Source organism: Sander vitreus, chromosome 7, assembly GCF_031162955.1.
Source record: "Sander vitreus isolate 19-12246 chromosome 7, sanVit1, whole genome shotgun sequence".
NCBI classification, from domain to species: domain Eukaryota; kingdom Metazoa; phylum Chordata; class Actinopteri; order Perciformes; family Percidae; genus Sander; species Sander vitreus.
The window spans coordinates 16,669,887-16,690,874 of record NC_135861.1 but is presented as its reverse complement, the minus strand read 5'-3'; the positions used below and the strand labels follow the sequence as shown (position 1 = coordinate 16,690,874).

The 20,988-nt window shown below is 40.9% G+C and overlaps 1 protein-coding gene across 4 annotated transcripts in view; it reads left to right on the top strand.

Annotated features, from left to right (window-relative positions):
* Positions 1–4,674: 4,674 nt before the first annotated feature.
* arhgef25a (Rho guanine nucleotide exchange factor (GEF) 25a) overlaps positions 4,675–20,988 on the top strand; it is a 45,201-nt gene continuing 28,887 nt past the window's right edge. For 2 of the 4 annotated variants that reach the window (XM_078254988.1, XM_078254987.1), the window contains exons 1-2: positions 4,675–5,305; positions 6,363–6,501. In XM_078254988.1, coding sequence (XP_078111114.1) covers positions 5,210–5,305; positions 6,363–6,501 — 235 coding nt within the window. In that variant the 5' untranslated portion in view covers positions 4,675–5,209. Of the gene's footprint in view, positions 5,306–6,362; positions 6,502–15,881; positions 16,398–20,988 lie in introns of those variants that run through there. The other 2 variants (XM_078254990.1, XM_078254989.1) reach the window with 2 other exon arrangements.

Genomic DNA, 20,988 nt, shown 5'->3' with positions numbered 1-20,988 from the left:
TTGCTGTCTACATCACCTCCAAATATATCCACAAACTCATAACAAGGCATATCTTGTTCGCTCTGAATTTACATGTCTTCACTTTGCATTATAAGTGAAACATACCATTAACATGTTATAATCAAGTGCTTCGTGCCAGCACTATTAACGAGCAACATTATTTTGATATCAGATGTCTATCACCGTAGAGCCCCATCTTGACCGAGAAAAGCCACTGTGACAAATTGGACACTCATTTAAAAGCATTTTGATCTTGAGTTATAGTTAATGATCCATCTGAGCCATCTGAAGCGGACACACCTCCAAGAACATAATCTCACTAAATCCCACAAATGCCCCAACCAATTCCTTATCAGAAGCTGCCTTTTTGGCTGTGAACCATCAGATCAGACCTATAGCGGCACACTAACCTGACCCATTACTCAAAAGGTGCCATGTTTATAGTAGACACAAGAGCCTAAGGTGGTTCTTGACTCCTTACTGATATGATGAAAGACAGGAAGAGGAAGAAAAGGGCATGGTTGGGGGTGAAATGTGTTTATAACTGGTGAATGGCCAAAACAGAAATTAAGTTGATAGGAAGAAATGCAGAGGAAAGGGAACAGGACACAACAGGGTGGGGTAGTGGTGTGTGTGTTTTCCTTTATCCTGTTAGATATACAAGAATGATCTAACGGCTTTTCCAGAGGAGGGCAGCACAGCACACTTCAACAGCAGCAGTTTATCTCAAAAGAAAATCCAACAGATTTTTACAAATGACTCCTAATCTGATGTATGAGTTAAATAACATTTTGTTCTGATTCCCACCTCCTGATACTCACACTTTCCTTTTAGGGTCAGAGTTATTTTGCTCCTATTCTGCAAATTCCTCACAGAGTCATTCACTCATCATTGCAAAAGGCAGTTCAACTTCTCCCCAGACACCGGAGTACCCAGCAGAGGTCACTGGTAAAGCAAAAGCACTTGGACAGAGGCTTGGGAAGCAATGAACTAAGTTTAGCCATCTTAGTGACTGATTCTAAAGACAGCCTTTTGCTCAGCTAATATTAGACAGTTGGCAGTCTCTCTAGGACCAGTCTTACCAACACTATGCTCAGACTCTGTAAGCATCTGCTATTTTATTTCCAGCTATGTGGTTAACAGACTGAAGCCCCACTACACTACTTATTTTAAAGTGTCTAAAAGCCTGTAGGGATCAGGGATCAGGTAAATATAAGGAAACAGAGATATATTTGGTTATGTATTGCAAGGAGGAGATTATGGGGGATATGGCAGAAAGGGAAGTGGAAGTTTGTGGTGTTTGTGCTTTGACTCAAGGGTGGGTGAATAAGGCACAAGTAAAAAATACTGCACACTAAGGAAATTAATTGTTTAGAGCTGGGGTACTTTTACTTAGCCAAAATGAAACTTGCTATGGACTGGGTAAGGGTTAGGTCAGGTCAGGAAGGGTTAGGGTTAGGGTTAGGGTTAGTTCAGGTCAAGAAGTACATAAAGAAGTACATAAGTATGAAAATGTGCACCATAGCTCCTTCAATATATTCTTTCACTCTCTGTGCTTCCTAATAAGTGCTCATATTATTCACATTTTTGTTTTTTGTTTTAAATGTAGCCCACACGATGGAGTCCCTGAATGGAGTGGATTGATATTGTGAGGTGATATGGCATATTCAGCAATTACTTAAAATAGTTTATTTTCCTGGCTCGGAGAAATACAAAACCTATTGAGACATGTTGTGAGGTTTTTGAAACATGTCTTGTAGTTTTATTCACATGAAATCTTAAGAGTTTAAGTATTTCTTTTAGAAAGCAATGCAGTACAAGTCTGACTTTTTTTCTTCTTTTTTAGGCATGCATGCCTTTATAAATAGTGCTAGTAGCTATATGACAGGGAATGAGGAAGACAGAGATGCTACAAAAGTGAGCCTGCATGAACCGGGTACAACAGGCTTGTTGGCTTCACTTTTACAGTACCTACGATGGTTTAGAGAAATTATGTGTCCACAGTCAGTCTTGACCTTGTACTAATGGCTAGTGTGAGTGATGTGAAAACATTGTATGACCACAAAGTGGTTGTTGTAAGCAAGCGTTGCTACACGCTTAGAGTTTCCTCATGCTCTCTTACATCTTCACCTCTGCCAGTAATTTCTTTAAGGTCTTCACTATTGCCAGTGACTACTGTAATTGTACTCTGATAAAGATGAAAGCTAGCCCATGCATTTATGTAAAGACATCTCTCCCTAATATTTTAGATGAAAAGCATCCTGAGCTTTCAGTCAAACAGAGATGTGCCAAACACACAGAAGAAATAATCTCCCACTGGAAGACCTGTTTAGTATTATGGAACACATTTAAAATGTTTTTCTTAATATTTGACAAAATAAAATAGCAAAATATCGAGTACACCCAGAGAAAACCCAACACAACAAAGCAGTATAATCATATCAATGTCCACATACAATGAAAAATATAAGGCAAAACAAATGCCAACACATTAAGGACATGAGAAAGAAGAAAACCAGAATCCAAAATGATTCCCTTTTGCATTTTTTTCTAATCTATATTTCATCTTTAATTTTAAATACCACCAAAGCATTAATATGTACCAGCTTATTTCCTGCTTATCTAACTAGCAGCAGACACAAATATGACCATTATCCAGTGACAAGTCACTTTTGAATGTTCTCTTGTATTTCTGCCTTAAGGTATTGTACAATAGTATTTAAAATTAAAGATGATATATGGGTTTAAAAAACAACACCAAAGGGAATATTTCTGGATTCATATTTTGGACTATTAACAATCTGCTCCATTACTGTAGCCTTTGCATGTACTCCTTTGTTGACAATGGATCATTGTGTCATTTATGACAGTATTAAACTTAATATAATTAATGTCTGGCATGATGTGCAAAAATATTTGGGTGAATGTTGGGCTTATTCTTGCTTTAGCCCAATCTGGGGTGATGCCTGTGGCCTTGTACCTATGACCGAATCACAGCTGTTCTGATATTCAGTGCAAGCATGACGTCTAATTGCCCTTTCTTGGACAAATGTTAACAGACATCGAATGAGTCAATGACTGAGAGAAATGTACCACTGTCTTTCAATCGAAAAGATAACCTACATCCTCAAGGGCAAAAAAATAATTTTTCAAAAAAGTGTGGGGGCCGTTTATACGAGACTGTCCTCCCCTGAAAAACGGCCACACAAGTCGTTTGTTCAAGCAGCAAGTATGACACATATTTCTGTTTATTTCTGGTTGCGCCCTCTAGTGGGCGTGGTAACTATGATGGGAGCGAAGTATGAACACCAAGGAGGGAGGTTTGAATGGATTGGCAAGAGATTTTGTTCAGGCATTCATGGTCTCTAGAGGATGAATCCCACAGACTTTTGGTGATACCTTTTAGCATGACCATGAATTTTTCATTTGAGTGAAATATTTCTATATATATTCATGTTCTTCTCAGGATGAATTTTAATGTCTTTGGTGATCCCTGACTTTTCATCTAGCGTTATCGTCACGTCAACATTGTAATTTGTTCAGAAATGTGGTTAATGTACAAATACATTCAATGCTAATGACACTCCAATCAGCCTCAGCTTTACCTGCTAATTAGCAAATGTTAGCATGCTAACACTCTAAACTAAGATGGTGAACATGGTAAGAATTATACCTGTTTGACGTCAGCATGTTGGCATTTAGCTCAAAGCACCGTTCTGCCTAAGCACATAGACTCTTCTTCTCTTGCCTCTTCTTCTTCATTTTGTTTTTGCTATTGTTCATAACTGTGAGGTCCCAGTGTGCATCTCAATAATATAAATTGCCAAGTTACATACTCCTACTTGTCTCACACAATTACTGTGCCTCATAATTATTATCAGTGCATGAAGTGTGATTTATCTGTTTTTCTTGGAGGAACACTTTATAAAATTCTGCAGTGAAACTTTTAAATAACTTGAATGGCCATAGAAATTGACATTAGGATGATCATTAGGGGTAAGTTATTGTACGGTGGCCTGTTTATATTATTACCGATTATTCTCAATGACAGGTGATTAACAATCGTGTTGCTTGAATGTTCAGCTTAGCTGTAAAACATGAGTGATGTATGGTGTATGTGTGTGTGTGTGTTTCCATGATACACTGCACATGCAGGGTCAAACTGTCAATAAACAATGTGGCAAGCCATCAACTTTTAATGGCAAATGATATTTCAAGTAGCCACAAACAAACACTACTGGTTTGACTAGTCAGTACTTCAGCAGTTAAAGAAGTTGTGTAAGATATGTGTGTGTGTGTGTACACGTGCACAATCAGTGACAGTCTTTTAAATAGTTTAGAAGTTGAAGTAGAGCTTCATGGGCTGTGTATTCATACCTTATTTGGGGCTGCCCCGCTGCTCAAGAGTTCACACAATCCATGTGTCACTGCCTGAGACTTGGGCAAAGATGAAGAGAGAGTATAGGGTGCCAGGATAAGAAGACCAGAAGAAAGATATATAGAAAAGACAGAGATAGTTTAAGATTGGGGAACAAATCCAGGTAGTGTAGACAAGGAGGAAAAAAATGAAAAAAGAGCACAAATGATGGAAGGAGGAGAGGTTTTGGGAAGGGGGGTGGTGATCCTCTATAGCCAATGAAGACCAAGAAAGGAGGATTCCAAGGAGGGTGATGTGCTCAGTCATGGCTCACCGTTGCAGCTTTCAGACTGAAGGACAGGAGAAGACCAACCTCACAGAGAACTACTTCCACACTGTCTAGACTCCTCATTTAGACAAAGATGAGGACAGTTGACTCTGCTCAAGAAGGCCCAAGAAAATCTTCTATCTAAGTATCCAGAAGAAGCTTATGTTGAGAGCACAAGGTGGACATTTTCACTGGACTAAGCCAGAGTTAGAGACGCCTTGTGCCAGCTCACCTGTGTCTGAATTGGGGGAGGTGACAGAGGAGGAGGGACGAGCTCTGAGTCTCCTGTCCAGACAGAAACATGCCCCCTTCTTCCAGGATCAATTATTCATGTGCATGAGGTTTCCTGTGTGTCAGGCTAGACAAGTCAGGTTGTGGTGGCTCGGCTCCAAACTGTGGCACAGTGTGCCGTGAGACGCGCTAAAGGAGCAGAAAGCAGAGGCACAAGAGTGAGAGAGAGAGAGAAGGTCACAACAGCAGATGAGAATAATTTGAGGAGAGTTTTTGTTTGCTGTTTGGGAAGAATGAAGGCTCTACAGAAGAATCAGGGACGCACTGACCAGATGTTGGGAGCCATGGCTGACGTGCTTACTTCTGTGGCCATGCCCAATCAACAGAGGGTAAGTTGTAGATCTGTTTGTGTATTTACTGGCTGTTTATATGAAAGCATAATGGCACAAAGTCAAAAGAAAGCACATATGGCGCTATTTTGAAGGGCTTACGCTGCATGATGCATACCAAGTTTATTTTGTGTCATCTCTATAACTTGGTCATAAACCTAAAATGGGCAAGCAGAGAGCGGAGAGAGAGAGGGATGGAAGGACTGCTTGTCTCTGTTCAGTGCTTGGGAGGAATCTTGGATGTTTTAGAGAAACAGGAAGGAGAGTAGTGGTGATTAAACCATCTGACCATAAACAAACTCATGCATGTTGCCCCACTGCAACCCAGCATATTACATTTTGTTTCTTCTTTCCTTTCCTTTATCTGCCATTAAAATAGAAAAGGGTCTGCATTACAGATGATCTGGTTTCCTGAAGTATGTGTTTTCTAGTTTAGTTGGTTGGTCGATTTACATTCTTAAATATAAACATAATCACTATTACCCTCCTCTTCAAATGCAAATCTTCAAAACCAATATGGAGTCTGATGTAAAATTCATACAGAAATTTCATTTAATGAACTTGATTGAACTACTACTGTATCGAACATCTAGAAATTCAAACATACGGATGTCAGTACCAAAAGATCCAAATGGGTTTGCCTTTAAAAACTTTGCTTTCTCTTTGTTTATCTTGATAAATCATTTCCTCTCTGGAAAGTGGTAAAAAAAACATAACAGTGGTTGTAATCTCCCTCCATCCCCGCAGAGTACTGATAACTACCTCTATTAACCTATACTCTGGTGCTGCTGGGTTTTTAAATAGATTGAAAGTGCTGTCTGAGAAGCAGTTCTTATCTAAGCTATGTGGCAGAAGTTGGACCTCAACGATTTCTATTGCATTCTTGCTCAGTGCATAATGGAGAAAATGATGAAAAAGATGCAGGGAATAGTGGAAAAACACAGCCACTGGTAAAATATGTTGTGGTTATGTGACCATAAGCACTCTGTACAATCTTACCATCACTTCCTCCTTGAGAGCAGGGCTCCACCGCTGACAAAGGCATCTCTGTGTGTAGCTCTCAGAGGGGGGTGAGGCGGACCTCCCATCAAGCGAGGAGGAGAAGGGGCCTGTGCAGGGCCAGTGGGAGCCAGGGGGGCTGGAGTGGGAGCAGCAGGCCACTACAACAGAAAATCCAGAGCGGAGAGAAAGAACAGGTAAGACCTGAAAGGGCTGCACTGAGCGTGACAGATCATTTTTTGAACCCCAGACCCACAATGCTGGTCCAAACATTGTCCCCCACCAAACCAGTCAGAGCTTAGAGACTCACTCAAACACAAACTTCCAGCCTCAGCTTTGATTCTTTGTGTAAAACGTCTCAGATTTCTGTGCAGTGTGGTCTGAAACAGCCAGCTCAGCACTCAATCACATTCATGATTAACTCCTTCCTGCAGTCTCTGCTGCTGTTGACGTATATGCAGTGATGACTTCTTGATTCAAGATTTATGACATGAATAAACTTGAATCTATAAGTGTGTACTTGCCATGTGAGCTGCTGCCCAGGCCTTCAGTTTCAGCTCAGCCTGCTTTTGCATGTGAGCCATTCAGGATAAAAACAGGCCCAACTGCCATATCTGATGGTGGTCATTAGCAGTAATAACTTCAGGGAAAGTATCAGATTGGAATCACCTGAGTGTTGGTAGTTTACTCTTATTAAACTCCACCCTCTGTATCCTCTATTAGGAGCAAATTGCTTTGCTGTAATGTACCATACATAAGTATGTTTGAGAGAGAAAGAGTCCTTGTGTGTATACACATGCAACACTTTCCAGATGGGGCAAGAAAACATGTTGAAGCTGAACTCCCTTTTCCCTTCTGCCCCAACACTGTTGGTTGCACTGATTCTGATTTAGCTTTGAAAGGGTTGCGTGCATTGCCATTTTCCTTGAGTCGAACGGAACAAAAGGATCTTTGTAGCTGGATCTGGGTTTGGGTTAGAGGGAGTGTGTGTGTATATACGGGGGGTTTGGTGGTGAATACCACGTGGCTGGACCACTAACTGTTGTGCAGAAGAGAACATGGCGTACAGAAGGGGTGTATGTGAGGCCAGAGGAAGCTGACAGCGATACTTATCTGTAATGGTCTTACTCGGACAGGGTGTGTTGTTAAGGTTAATATTGCCAAATATTGTTTTAGTGCCCAGCTCAGCACTCAGAAAAGCAAAAAAAAGTAAAGAAGGTAAAGTAAATGCATTATTCGGAGCCATGTGGAAGGAGGATGACCAAAAGGGAGATTGTGTTTATTCCAGTCCCAGACAAGCTACTTTGCTCAATTGTTTTTGCATAGCCCAATTTCCTCCGGATGGGAAATTGGATGGAAAATCAATAAAACACAAGGCGGAAAAACATCTGAACCACAACAACAAGATACAGACGTTGTTGTAGCAGAGTATGGCTGGACCAGAAGTAGTATTATATCGGCTCTCTGTATAATCAAACCATTACGAATTCCCATAATGAAAAATTATGGTTCATGTTTTTATTGTCTAAATGAACAATTTTATTTTAGATGTCTTTGAAAATAACTAACAAACATCAAAAGGGTAATTGAGGTGGAATTTCTGTACAGCCTAAATGAACTTCTATGCCTGTGACAGAGTCAATCTTCAAAAATGTAGAACATGTGAGACATGTGATTACATGCTATGGTTTGACTGGCAGAGGTCATAGTGTTGTTTCCATCCCTTGCTGTGTCAGTTGAAGAAAAGGGAAAAGAGGAGAGCCCCCTGTTTTCTTTAAAGACGTGGTTCACAGGGCCATAAGGGCCATCTGTTATATGTTAGACACAACATGCCTGCTAGTGGCTTCCCAGGCATCACAGGACAGGGCCAAGCTCCACAAATTCAGATCCATTTTTCCAATTTCTCAATCCATCTTTCTTTCCTCTTCTTCCTCCTTCTTGGTAGAGTATCTTACTACAGTTCGGCTTTCTCTTTCCCTCTAATCATCTTCTCTTTGTCTTACCTCCCCTCTTCCTTTTATTCTCCAATCCCCCATGTATCTCCTTTTATTTTTCCTCAAAGCAATGTCTTCAGCAGTGGTATTTTAAACCTGGCTTCCCCTCCAAATACACAGAGCTGCTGAACATATTTCTCTCAAATCTCATCAGTTTTGTTTCTCTGCCTCTTGGCCCCTCAGATCCCAGCAGCCATATAGTTCATACTCTCACTCTTCCCAGACAATATGTGTCTACAGTGTCTGTTTCGTAACACCGATCGGTGATGGATGGCCATGTGTGTCCAAACTCTGTTTTTTACGATGTTGTCTTCTTCAAGGTAAAATGCATGAAGCCACATCAACAGGAAAATGCACAGAACCAGTAAAAATAAACAGTGGTGTATTTGACCCACAACATTGCTCATGTAAACCATCCACTCTCTATTTAACTTTGAATGTGCTCATTTGCACACAACACATGCTTACTATTATTGTAGAATGTGTAAAAGTTATGCCAGTTGTGTTATTTATAAGAAACATGATATTTCTTTAGACATACAGAAATAATGATGAACATTTATGGCAAAAATAATATGAGGAACGCTTACATAATACTCTCTGTACCCCAAATTCTGTATAGTCAATTCACAAGAATAGTGTTTTTTACAGTATTAAATTTTTTTTCTACAGATAGAATCCTGAATGGATTTGAAAGACTAAAGATCACAACAAGAGTCTGTTAGTGTCTTGAGTCTCCAAAAAGTCGTTAGCCACTTTTTCTGTCTACTGATGAAAAGTGATACCTTAATGACATCATTCACCATATTCATGAGTAGATGTGGATGTGTGTAGAATTTGCATGCCTTTGTACATATCTGGTTTCGTGAGAGGCTGGTAGAGTGTTTCATCCAAAGATCCCAGAGAACCCTGGGACTGAACTGTGTGTGTGACCTTAAATGGGATTGTGTTGTTAGGGCCAGACATTAGACAGCATTACCTCACACAGGTGGCTAGTGTAATTGTGTTTATTTACATGATTATAACAACTCACATTTCTTCTGTAATGCAGAAGATGTGTACTGTGTCGGATGACTTACATTCTGATCAGGTTATACATAATTAGTGCTACCTACATAAATAGCAAATGTTTCCTGTGTATGAAGGCCTATAATTTGTTAGACATGACCCATGTTGTTATACATATTTGAAAAGCTCTTCCAAGTACTGTCTGTGTGATGTTAAGATCGTTTGATAATCCATATCTGTTTTGCAATGCTCCCCTGATGTTGTTGGAAACATTGGGCAAAGAACGGTCCTGAATCTGTTTTCTTCACCTTTGACCTATATAGATCCTACCCTTTCTGAAAAGTCTTCTTGTGAAATAATGACCATTAACCATCACGTATATGTACACTTCTTTGCACATGGATTTAATTTGCCTTGAATTGGCAATGTTGGCAAAGTTCCTAAGCTTGCTATAGAGCCTGCAACAACTGACCTTTTGGCCACTTGGCAGGGGAAACAAGTCGTGATTACACCTTTTACTGTAAGTTGAAGTGAATAATTGCTTATTTACACATCCAGCAGTTACGGAGCAACATTGTCATTCATTTGGAGTCGTGTTTGTGGCCAACTGGCCAATTTAAGTCCAATATTTAATCTCTTTTAGCTCTGTTCATGGTCCCTATACCAACTCCTGAGGGAAATATCTGGCTCTTTAGCTGCTAGTCTCCAACTGTATCTGTCTGCTGTTTGGTGCTGAGCAGGTAGTGTACTGTTGTTTTTTATTTTTAGAGTTTTTCACTGAAAACAGCTGCCTGCTGTGCCCTAACATGGCGCTATGAGAGCGGTGTTGACTAGACTGGACAGATAAACAATGAGCTAAACTCGATATAAGCTGAGGGGAACTGCAGATTCAGATAAATCTCTGCAGATTGTGTGAGTTAAATTGTAATTCATGTTCATGTTGTTTTTCAGTGAAGTGGGTCAGGCAGGGCTAGCTGGAAGGCGTAGGTCAGGCAGGACACCTCACAGGTCACTGATCTGCAGCACAGCTGTCATTTATACCACAGACTGACCTGGAAGGAAGGAGGCAGCTTGAGAACCATAAACACAGTCTCAGGCACATACAGTACAACAAAAATCAGGAATACTGGTTTTCAATTTTATCCAGCCTGATTCAGACGGAATCTAATGTAATAGAAACACTATCTCTAAATCTTTTTCTGACTGAATCTGCCTTTCCCTTGACAGTAAAACCTCTGGTCTCAGTAATAATTGACCAATGATAAAGCAGCAATGTCTCACCATGTGTTGTCCCTGGGTTCGTTTTTGTTTAATTAACATTTTCTCCTTTGGGTGGCGTTTTAGCTCAGTTCTAAGCCTTGAACACCGTCAGCAGCAGTCCCAGAGTCTCAGTGCGAACATTGCTGCATCTAGAGCAAGGTTCACAGACTGGTTCCAGAGAGATAAAGAGAAGGAGGGAGGCTGTGGGTCAGGTAGAGGAGGAAAACTCTGACAAGCTACGGTTTGAGTACTATAACCTGTTTTGCTCGAAAAAAGGGAAGCTGGATGGAAAAAGATTGGTAAGGAGTATGTGTTTGTGTGAGTGAGGCTCTGAGTGTATGCTCGTAATTGTGGGTGGTATGTGAGTATCATGGATGTTTTGAGAAACAAATCTCCATGGGTGATGTACCTCCCCCCTGTGTAATGCAGAGCTCCTGCTGCCCAAGAGCTGCACTGCATGATAAGGTATAATAGTGGGAGGTACTGAGTGGTACTACCGGTGAAGTACACAAAAACAGAGCAACCCACCTGTCTGTCTCCGTGGTGTATGCCAGCAGTATAGTTTAGTCTAATTGGACAAAAACAGCAGAGCAGCAGCAGAGAAAAGAACAGGACAGTTACTCTGTGACTTCTGTTCTATGATGGGATCTCAGGCAACAGCCAAAAATTTCCCCCTCACACTAGCTTGTCCAGAATGCCAGTTTGCCTTAATTGGCGCTCAGCTGAGAGATGATGAGAGGTAGAAAAAGAAAGAGGAACTAAGGGAGAAACAGCGAGGGAGAGGGAGGAAGGAAAATCTAAGTGAGCATATTTTGGCAGGATTTCAGCTGGCTGATGGGGTGAGGAGAGGCTAATGTCAGTGGGGGGTTGGGGAACACACTGCGAATAACAACTGCATATCTGCTGAGCTGAGACATGCTGTAGCTATTAGTATGCATGCTTACTGTATGTCATGTGAATGCTGTGCATTTGCCTGTTCATCTGCAGTTTAAGAGCTTGTGCATTAATACTGTACATTATGAATGATTTTACTCCAGCAGGGTGTATTGTGTTTGCAATATATGTGTTCCAGGAATGTCACTACAGAAGAACATTTGGAAATTGTATTTACATGAGCTGATTTACATTCATAAATCATACTCGAGATTCCTCTCTGAACACGCCTCCTAAATGTGACTAACTGTCTCCCACACAGAGTCGAAAGACAATATATTCTTCTTGTTTGGCTGGCTTGGCTCAGACAAAAACACACACATCCATCTACTAGCGTGCTTATCTTTAGACAAGCCTTTAAATCCAGCCTGGTGTGAATGTACATGTATGGATTTTAGTCATCCTCTATCACTGTAAGGTCTCTTTCTCCACATCTGCACAAGTGTACATGTGCAGATGAATCATCTTTGTCTCTTGTGTCTCGTGTGGGAGCTGGAGAAAGAGGGAAAGAGGGAAGGAGTGAGGGAGTAAAGGAGAGACATAAAAGTAGAGAGATAAATGGGTGTTAATGCACAACTCACCTCACATCCCTTGCTCCCCCCTTTAAGCCAGGGGAGGAACATTTTTTCCATATTTCAGCATTCAGGGCTTTGTACATGTCTCCTGGGCCAATTTTGGTGTTCACTTATTCAAAGGTTTCATTCCTTACTGAGAAAGTGATACTGTAGGTGTTGAACATCATGGCTAATACACAGAAATAAGATTATCAGTCACAAAAATCAGCATTCAATAAACCAACTACATGGCAGTATGGGCCATTCTGTGTGTATTATAGTAATTCGATATAATGTGAAATATTTTATATTCCAAACTTTAGTGATGCTGTTATTGCAGAAAAATATTGATAACTGAAAGTAGAATAAAACCAAAAGCAGCTTTGAAGCAGCACTGCCAAGTAAATAAACCAACCAATCAACCTTATGCAACAAGTCCAAATGCCCCCTACTGGGTGCCTTGTAGAAACACACTCTGGCATCCTTTCTGTTAGGAGCACATGAAAAGATTAACCTGCATTCACCTCATGAATTTTGAATGCATCTCTAATGCAATGTCTTTTTTGTTATCTCTCTGCTGTGTAGTCACTGTTTGTGTAGAACAGCGCAGGCAGCGCTTGCTCAATTTGTAATGCCTTGCCCTTGGATTCTTGTCTTGGTGTCTTCGTTATATCTTGTTTCTTTTAAACCCTCTGTTCTTCTGTCAAAGCCATTGTTTCTCAACCCCCTTTGAATTGTGCTCCTATACAGACAGTGTTTGGCAGCCATATCAGCATCAGACAAGTGAAGACATTCAGCAGCACTGTTCTATATTCCTCTGGTGAATTTCCCCTTCAATCACAGTTGCTTTAAGCATCCATTATAAGCAAAGAAAGGGTGAGATGGAGGGAGGCCGGGAAGAGGGGGGGGGGGGGGGTTGCGATCTATCTGTATCTGTGCAGAGTATAAGTGTTGCATGTGGAAACCCAGCTGCTGTCTGAACCTGAGAAAAATATATCTGTCACTGTGGGGTTTCTCTCCTATTCTTCTTTTACATGTCATAGTTGCTTTAGTCTGCTCTGTGTGTTTGTAAGTGATGGTGAGAGAGTAAAGTCTAATGTTTTGTGTGTGTACTCTACTTGTGTGGCTAATGGGTGAAGCAGCCAGGCTTCTCTGTTTGCTCTCACTGTCTCCTGTAGACGATAGAAACATCCTGATGGCAATCTGCCACCACCCTGTCACTGTGGAGAGATGGATGCTGGAGAGACAGCCCTGCTGACCATTGAAGCACTTGACAGTGCACCTCAGGGATGTGCATGCTTGTGTGTATGCTTGCATGTTGGTTCTGACAGCCGATACTCCAGCCTTGTCTTGTTTTGGTTGATGCCCCCAAAGAGGAGCCTAAGTGGGTGCTTGTCTTTGTTGCAGTAACCAGGTGGTGATTTCCACGCAGTCGGATTGTAGCTTGTGTGAAAAGGAGCATCATGGCGTGATGAGTGCTGCAAAAGTGAGATTAGATTACATACTGAGTCTTAAGCTAAGCAGCTTCAGGCAGAAAGAAATGTTGTTTGTTGGTCAGAAAATAATTGGTTGGGTCTCAGAACATGCAGATTTCATAATAGCATCATCACCAACCTTTTTCGTTTTCCTTCCTCTGTCGGTTACATCTTGAGTTGTTTCCTTGGATACTATCTTGGCATGTCAACAGACTCTGATTTCATCTGTAAAGCTGATGAGTCATAATGTAGTGTTGATTGAGTACAAGCCCACATCTAAATATGGCACACTTAGGGTATATTGCGATGTTAGCAATTAAACGTCAGCAGCTCTTAGTTTCAACATAATCATGACCATGATTAAGCTTTATGAAGAAGGTTGTGTGTGTGTGTGTGTGTGCGCACGTATACAGTGCTGTGTTTTCACCTCGAGACACATAACCCCTTAGTTTCTTAGACACAGATGCATGTGCTGTGTCACACATGCACATTATTTTCTGTATAAAGAGTAAAAGTAAAAGAGTCCTGCAGTGGATGTCCGGTAAACACATTGATGAGTGAAACTTCTTAAAAACGTATGCCTATTTGCTGTATTTGATATAGTTGAGTATAGTTGATGATATATTATTACCTTATATTACATTACATTTCATTTAGCTGTCGCTTTTATCCAAAGCAATTTCCAATAAGTGTACAAACTCCAAACGGCAAGAACTGAATACAAGCATTGGCGATTTTAGACCCTTATAATTATAATAAAAAACAAATAAATGTTTTTTTAAAATAAAAAAACAACAATTTTAGTGCTTCGAGTTAGAGTTTGCAAACTTGTCTGTAAGTGACAGAGGGCAAAAAATGACAGGTTCAAAGAAACAGGTTTAATATCCTGTGTGTCTGTTGCTGATGCTATGCACCTGTAACCCAGTCAAGGAAAGTTTTATTTTTTATTTATTTATTGTTTACATCTCATTATCATTTCATTGGATTCTGGAAGTCCATAAAGGGACTTTCGTAGTTGTATGTTCAATATTTTGCATTTATCCTCTGTTATAATAATAAATACATATATTAATTGTTATCCAGTGAAATTACCGATTTGGTGGCGGGGGGGAGGTTAACACTTTTGCAAGGCACTGAATCCGTGTCACATTCTCATTAGGGGCTGAGCCCCCCTAAAGGTCTGATCCTAGAATCGCCCCTGAGTACAAGTATATTAGCTTTAAATATGCCAAACAAAGAGTGTAAATATTTTTTTTGTTTTTTGGTAGCATCATCTTCTTAGCTAAGGTGCAGTTGGAAGAGATGTGTTTTTAGCCTACGGTGGAAGATGTGTAGACTTCAGCTGTCCTGATGTCAATAGGGAGCTCGTTGCACCATTTAGGAGCCAGGGCAGCACACAGTCGGGATTTCATTGAGTGATTAGGTGTCCCTCGCTGTGAGGGAGCAGCAAGTAGATTGGCTGATGCAGAGCGGAGTATAATGATATAAATGATGTGATTCCATAAATGATAATATCACAATACATATTGATGTTGCAATATGAATTTACATACTGCGACTGAAGATTTTATCTGTATCGCCCACTCCTCATTCAGAGGATCAATATCGCTCTCATCTCTGCAGTAAACCTGGGATTTCTTCAGTCTATAAGGTTTCTTTGGTTAGTATGCCCCACTATGTACTGTAATGCACATGCATACGCACACACACACACACACACACACACACACACACACACACACACACACACACACACACACACACACACACGCAGAATGCCGACATGCCAGCATTGTGAAATTCGAGACTGCCTGCTTGCTCCATGGAGACAGTAGGAGAGAAAAAAAACGCTAGCTATGCTAGCCACATGATCATAAATAAACACAGAAGTCAATATTGGAGCTATCCCACTCAGAAAAGCCCACGATTTTAAACTGTCAGTTCAACAGACATACAGATACTGGTGATGACTCTGTCATTACATTACTGGGAAACACATGACACCTTCAACCCAACATGGCCTCTCCTCTGTAAATAGCATTATGTATCATTACAGACCTTGGTGTTACTATTTCTAGGAGAGGTAGATTTCCACTAGAGAGCGTGGCATTTTGTCTGGTCTCGGAGTTGTACAGTTGGGGACAGCAGACGAGCGAGGAAACAGAAGGGAGCAGAGAAAAAAACAGCTGAGAGGAGAGAAACAGAAGACAGGAAGAGGGAAAATTAGGGGAGTGGGAACCTTATCCTGGAATAACCAGCAACTAGAGCAGCAGACTCCACCCTTCTCACCCCTCCCCTTACTCTCTCTCTTTCTCTCTCTCTCTCTCTCTCTCTCTCTCTGAGGCAGTCTCCTAGTCTGTCATTTGACCAGGCAGTTCACAGAGGCGAGAGCTCAGCACCAAAAAGAAAACAAAGGGTAAAAGACAGACAGAGGGAAGGGGAGCACGTTCACTGTAAGGATAAGCTTGCTGGAATGTTTCCTTGGCTGTTTATTATCATTTGAAAAACTCTGAGAGTGTGGATTTCTTCTTGGTTGCTGCTTTTGTGGACTCTTTCTCTTCTTCTCGGTCTGGATGTAGGCTTTAAGTCTGTCTGCAGTCAACTGAGGAGGAGGATCAACTGACACCTTTTTTACAATCTGAGGAGTAAACCACAACCTCTACTTGTTTGAGGGTGAGCGAGGGAGACTAAGAGAGACAGAGAGAAGGAGGGGAGCAAGAGAGAGTGCTGGGCCATGCCCACCTCTGCTCATGGTTCAACAGCATGAAAGGGGGCCACCATCACCATCGCCACCACCGAGGCTGTGGCTGCCAACACTTGTTCCGTAAAGTCCTGGCCAAGTGTGGCTGCTGCTATGCCCGAGTCAGAGGTCAGTGTCACACACACTCACACACACACACACACACACACACACACACACACACACACACACACACACACACACACACACACACACACACACGTTTATTTCCATCGAGTTTGTCATTATCAGTCTAAGTTTCTTTGCCTTGAGGTTAGTTAGGAGTAGTATGTGTGTTTTCATTGACTGAACTGAAGAAATAACTCCTCTCCATTAATTTAATACCTCTACATTCACTCCATTTAATGCCTCTTCTTCTCCTCCACATTTTCTTACATGTCCACCCACCTCTCCCTTATCTCTCCCTCCATTCCTGCGAGCGTATGCTAATCGTTTAAGTGAAAGCTTCAATCCTGCTCGCCTGCTCTCTCCGCCTCCAGCTAAAGCAACAGATGTGTGTCACATACATATCAGAGCAGGCAGAAAAAAACTCCTTGCTACAGATGACTACACAGTGAGGAAGAGGAAAGAGGACGTGTATCACACATTCTTCCATTAAAAATAGAGGAGGAAAGAGAGAGAGAGAGAGAGAGAGAGAGAGAGACACACACACACACACACACACACACACACACACACACACACACACACACTGTGTGTATGTGTGTTGGATTTGGAAAGTGACTGTCCGCATCATGATGAGTGTGTACCAGGCAGGTATGTGCAGCACGTGGATGGATGAAACACACAGAGGGACTGAGCTGAAACATCATTCCATCAGTCGCCCCAGTGAGAGCTGAACAAAACAGCAGTAACTCTCTCTCTCTCTCTCTCTCTCTCTCGCTCTCGCTCTCTCTCTCTCTCTCTCGCTCTCGCTCTCGCTCTCGCTCTCGCTCTCGCTCTCTCTCTCTCTCTCTCTCTCTCCAACTCTCCTGTTTGTTGTAATGAAGTACAGCAGCAATAGCAGTGGCCTATTAGAATAGTGGGGTTGAGTAAAAGCAGTGGGTGACATGATATGTAATAACAACAAGGCTGGTGCTGCTTTTTTAGAGTTTATACAAAACTCGGGACTCACTGTAATATCTTTTCTCTCTGTCCCTGTTGCTGTCTTGTGCACACACACGACCTCTTGTCACTGGGGCTCGGAAGCTAAGTTAAAACAATGACGGTGACTAATTGCACTATATGAGTTTATGCTGCGGTGCCACGCTGTGTGTTTGTTACCTTTTTAGCCTACATCAAAGGGATAAACAGTGGACCTATACCCACTAAGGCTCTGCATATGGAGGGCCTCATGAAGTAGGCTTTTATATTATTGGCCAGCATTGTTGGATACATACCTCAGATTCCTTCAGTTTAATCTCTTATGTAATGGATATTCTCCCTTTCCATAGCCTGCAGCTACCCATTGCACCTCTACCATGTTATCATAGGGAATACACGCACACTTAGATGTATAAACAGTGGGGTTTTTATATGTATAAAATTGGTGGGGCACCAACCATTTCAAAAGATGGGCTACATACCAGATAAACTACAAAACTCTGTATCTCACTCTGTTAACATGTCAACAAACCCCTAGCCCCACTCTCACACATTCAGGCTACCGTAGCCTACCGCGAACACGGTAGAACGCAGTCTGAAGCAACAAGGCAGGGGCGGACCAATAAATATGAAATAAAATCCTACCACAAATGATATGCAATTTAGGAAGATTTTATATTCATAGAAGATAACAAATTATAGATGATAATAATCTTGAATTAATTAAAAATAACATAACATTTGTTTGAATTTCTTTCTGTAGACCCCCACCTGCCCCTAATAACCAGTCGCCACTGTGTATAAACATGTGGGGGATTGGAAGAATGAAACTTTTCAGGCTATGAAAAGAAATCCCAATAAACATACAGTAAGAGCATTATGCCAACAATCCAATAGCCTTGGGTTTGTTTGAACAACCTTGTATCAGGAGGCTGTTTGTGGTCCAACATGACATGATGAGATGTTTTATATTTTACAGTTAGAAGCAGAAAACCTCTTGATCTGATTTTACAGTCTGAGCAGGAGAAATTTCAGGCGCTCTACCCCCACTGGAGAAACCACATTATAAAACTAGAGTAGTCTCTTATAGAGTAACTTAACAGTTAATGTGAAGCTGTGTGCTCTATAAAACCTCCTCATAGAGCATGTAAAGTACATTTCTACGTTGCTACTACTGGTTTCGTACCACTAGGTGCTCACATACAGTCCTCTCCAATACTGTACAGCAGTTTCTATAATTAACACGTTGTCAGGGGGAAAAGTGTCAGCTATGTTGGACATTTTTTTTATAACACTTCCTCTTTCTCTTCTTTATCGTCTGATCTCTTTAGAACTCTGTCTCTTCTCTGACTTTTCTGACATTTGACTTTTCAAACTCACTGTGTCTTTCTGCGTCAGGAAGTAAACTGACATCCAGGACCCCGTTGTTTCTGTTGTGGTGTTTACAGGAAAAACACTAAACAATGCAGGTCTGACCTCACTAGCCAAGGTTCTCAGCACTTCTGGCAGTCCCAAGACAATGTTTTTGCAGGTCAAGCATGTCACACTATCAAATGTCTGTGTCTGAGTTTTTTTTAAATGTATTAACAAAACACTAGCTGACTGATTTCTCCAAGCTAAGATAATTAGGGTCAAAATACTTAATAATGGCTTGGTGTGAGATGTCTAATGTGAAACAAACAAAGACATACCTCTTTCTAGTTATTTTCATCTCAGTGACAGACTCTATTGTAAAACTGTTTGCTATGCATCTGCACTGTTCATTGATTTTAAAAAAGCCACTCCACTGACACAAGAGGAAATGATAGTGTACTGTGTGATTCATTCCCTACTTAGGCATAATAACCCTTACTTGTGCGCTGGATGATGACACAGTGCTGTCTGCCATTATGCCACAGCATATGTGTATCTGGCATACGCCTACATTCACACGCACACTCAGATCAACACACTCACATGAAGCAATCAGCGAATAAATGACTAAAGTTGTAAATAATTTCAGCTGCTGTCACTGGGATTAAATGATTTGCACAAGATGACCATCAGTCCTGCATCTAGCTAATTCACTTTTATGCAGAAAAGGGACTGCATTGCGTCAGAAAAATAGGCAAATCAATGGCTTTCTGTGGCCTCATACTGTAAGGATATCCTACCACACATTCTTTTTCACTTCATAATCAATGTGTAATGAAACAGGCAGAACAGGGTCCTTAGCTGAACTTGAAATGTGTGATTGTGTGTAGGGGTTTGTTGTTGTGCAGTGTGCATGTTGCAGGTTTATTACAGGACTGATGACATGAAAATAGAGTCAAAGGAAATATGACAATATATAAATATGAGTGCAAGGGGAAGGGGAGGGGTGGGATTATTAATCTCAGCAGTACTCAACATGATAGAGAAGTTCAGAATGATGGACAGGTGAAGAGATGGGTATAATGAAAGAGAAAAGCATGTATCATTTTAGCTCTGATGTTTGCGCTGCTCTGCACGGCACATTAGCAGATTGGCTATTAGTAAGGGCTGCTACCCAGCAAATACAGTTGACAAACCACTTAAAAATACATGGTGTGCCATTGTTTGATATTGTCCTCAGTCAATTGCCTCCACAGGCAATAGGGAGGAAATACAACCTGTGGATTCACCTAATCAGGTCTGGTAGGAGGGTTGTGTTTTGGGAAATGTTATTAATGTGTGAGTATAAAGCAAGTGTTGCTTTATGATAATAACGCATGCAGCAAGGTATTGAATAAATGTATGTACCTTTTTGAGGATCAAATAGCAACATTCAAACAATAGAAGGAATTTATATAAAAAGTGTGAACAGACTCCCAATGACGCTGACGATGTTTTCCTTTTACATAAATGGTAATGTTAAACATGATATGTATGTCTCTACATTGCATCTTTACTGCAGCCTGCCTCCCACACACCTCATGGTATTTGGGATGCATCCTGAAATAAATCTGACACAGACAGAGAGAAAGAGAAAACAAAAGAAAAATATGGATGGGATTTAGGTAAAATCATACTTATACAAGGCAGATTATCAGCATATATGGAAATGAGCTCTTCAGAATCCCTTTGAAAATGCATTTTAGGCCATGTTAGAATGATAAGCACCGTATTCCTATGTCTGAAATGTGGCCTAAAAAAGCATATAACCTAAATGTTTCAAAGAAAATATATTTTAAATGTATTTTTTAAGCAGCGTATAGGAAAAAATAATTGAATTAGACAGTGGACTTCTGAAATGCATCTCAAATTGGTTTGGCATGTATTTACAATAGTTAAAAAATGCATTTGAATAAACAGATTTCCTGAAAGAGATTGGAAAGCATTACAATAATACATTTTCAAAACATATAAGGTTAGACACATTTATGTATGCCTTTTTATATACAAAGTGTGCTGTAGATGCACTGTATGTCAAAAATATTTTGTATCACATGGAAGCAGTAAGCAGCTTTACCTCTGTCTGGGAGTTTAGGTTAAAGATGAGTTGGCTGCAGCTGTAACAGTGGCATACTAAGTGGCAACTAAAACAATTTTTCCATCTGTGGACCCAAAAATCCATCTCTCCCTCCAGAAATCTCCATCTTATTACTCGTATCACCTT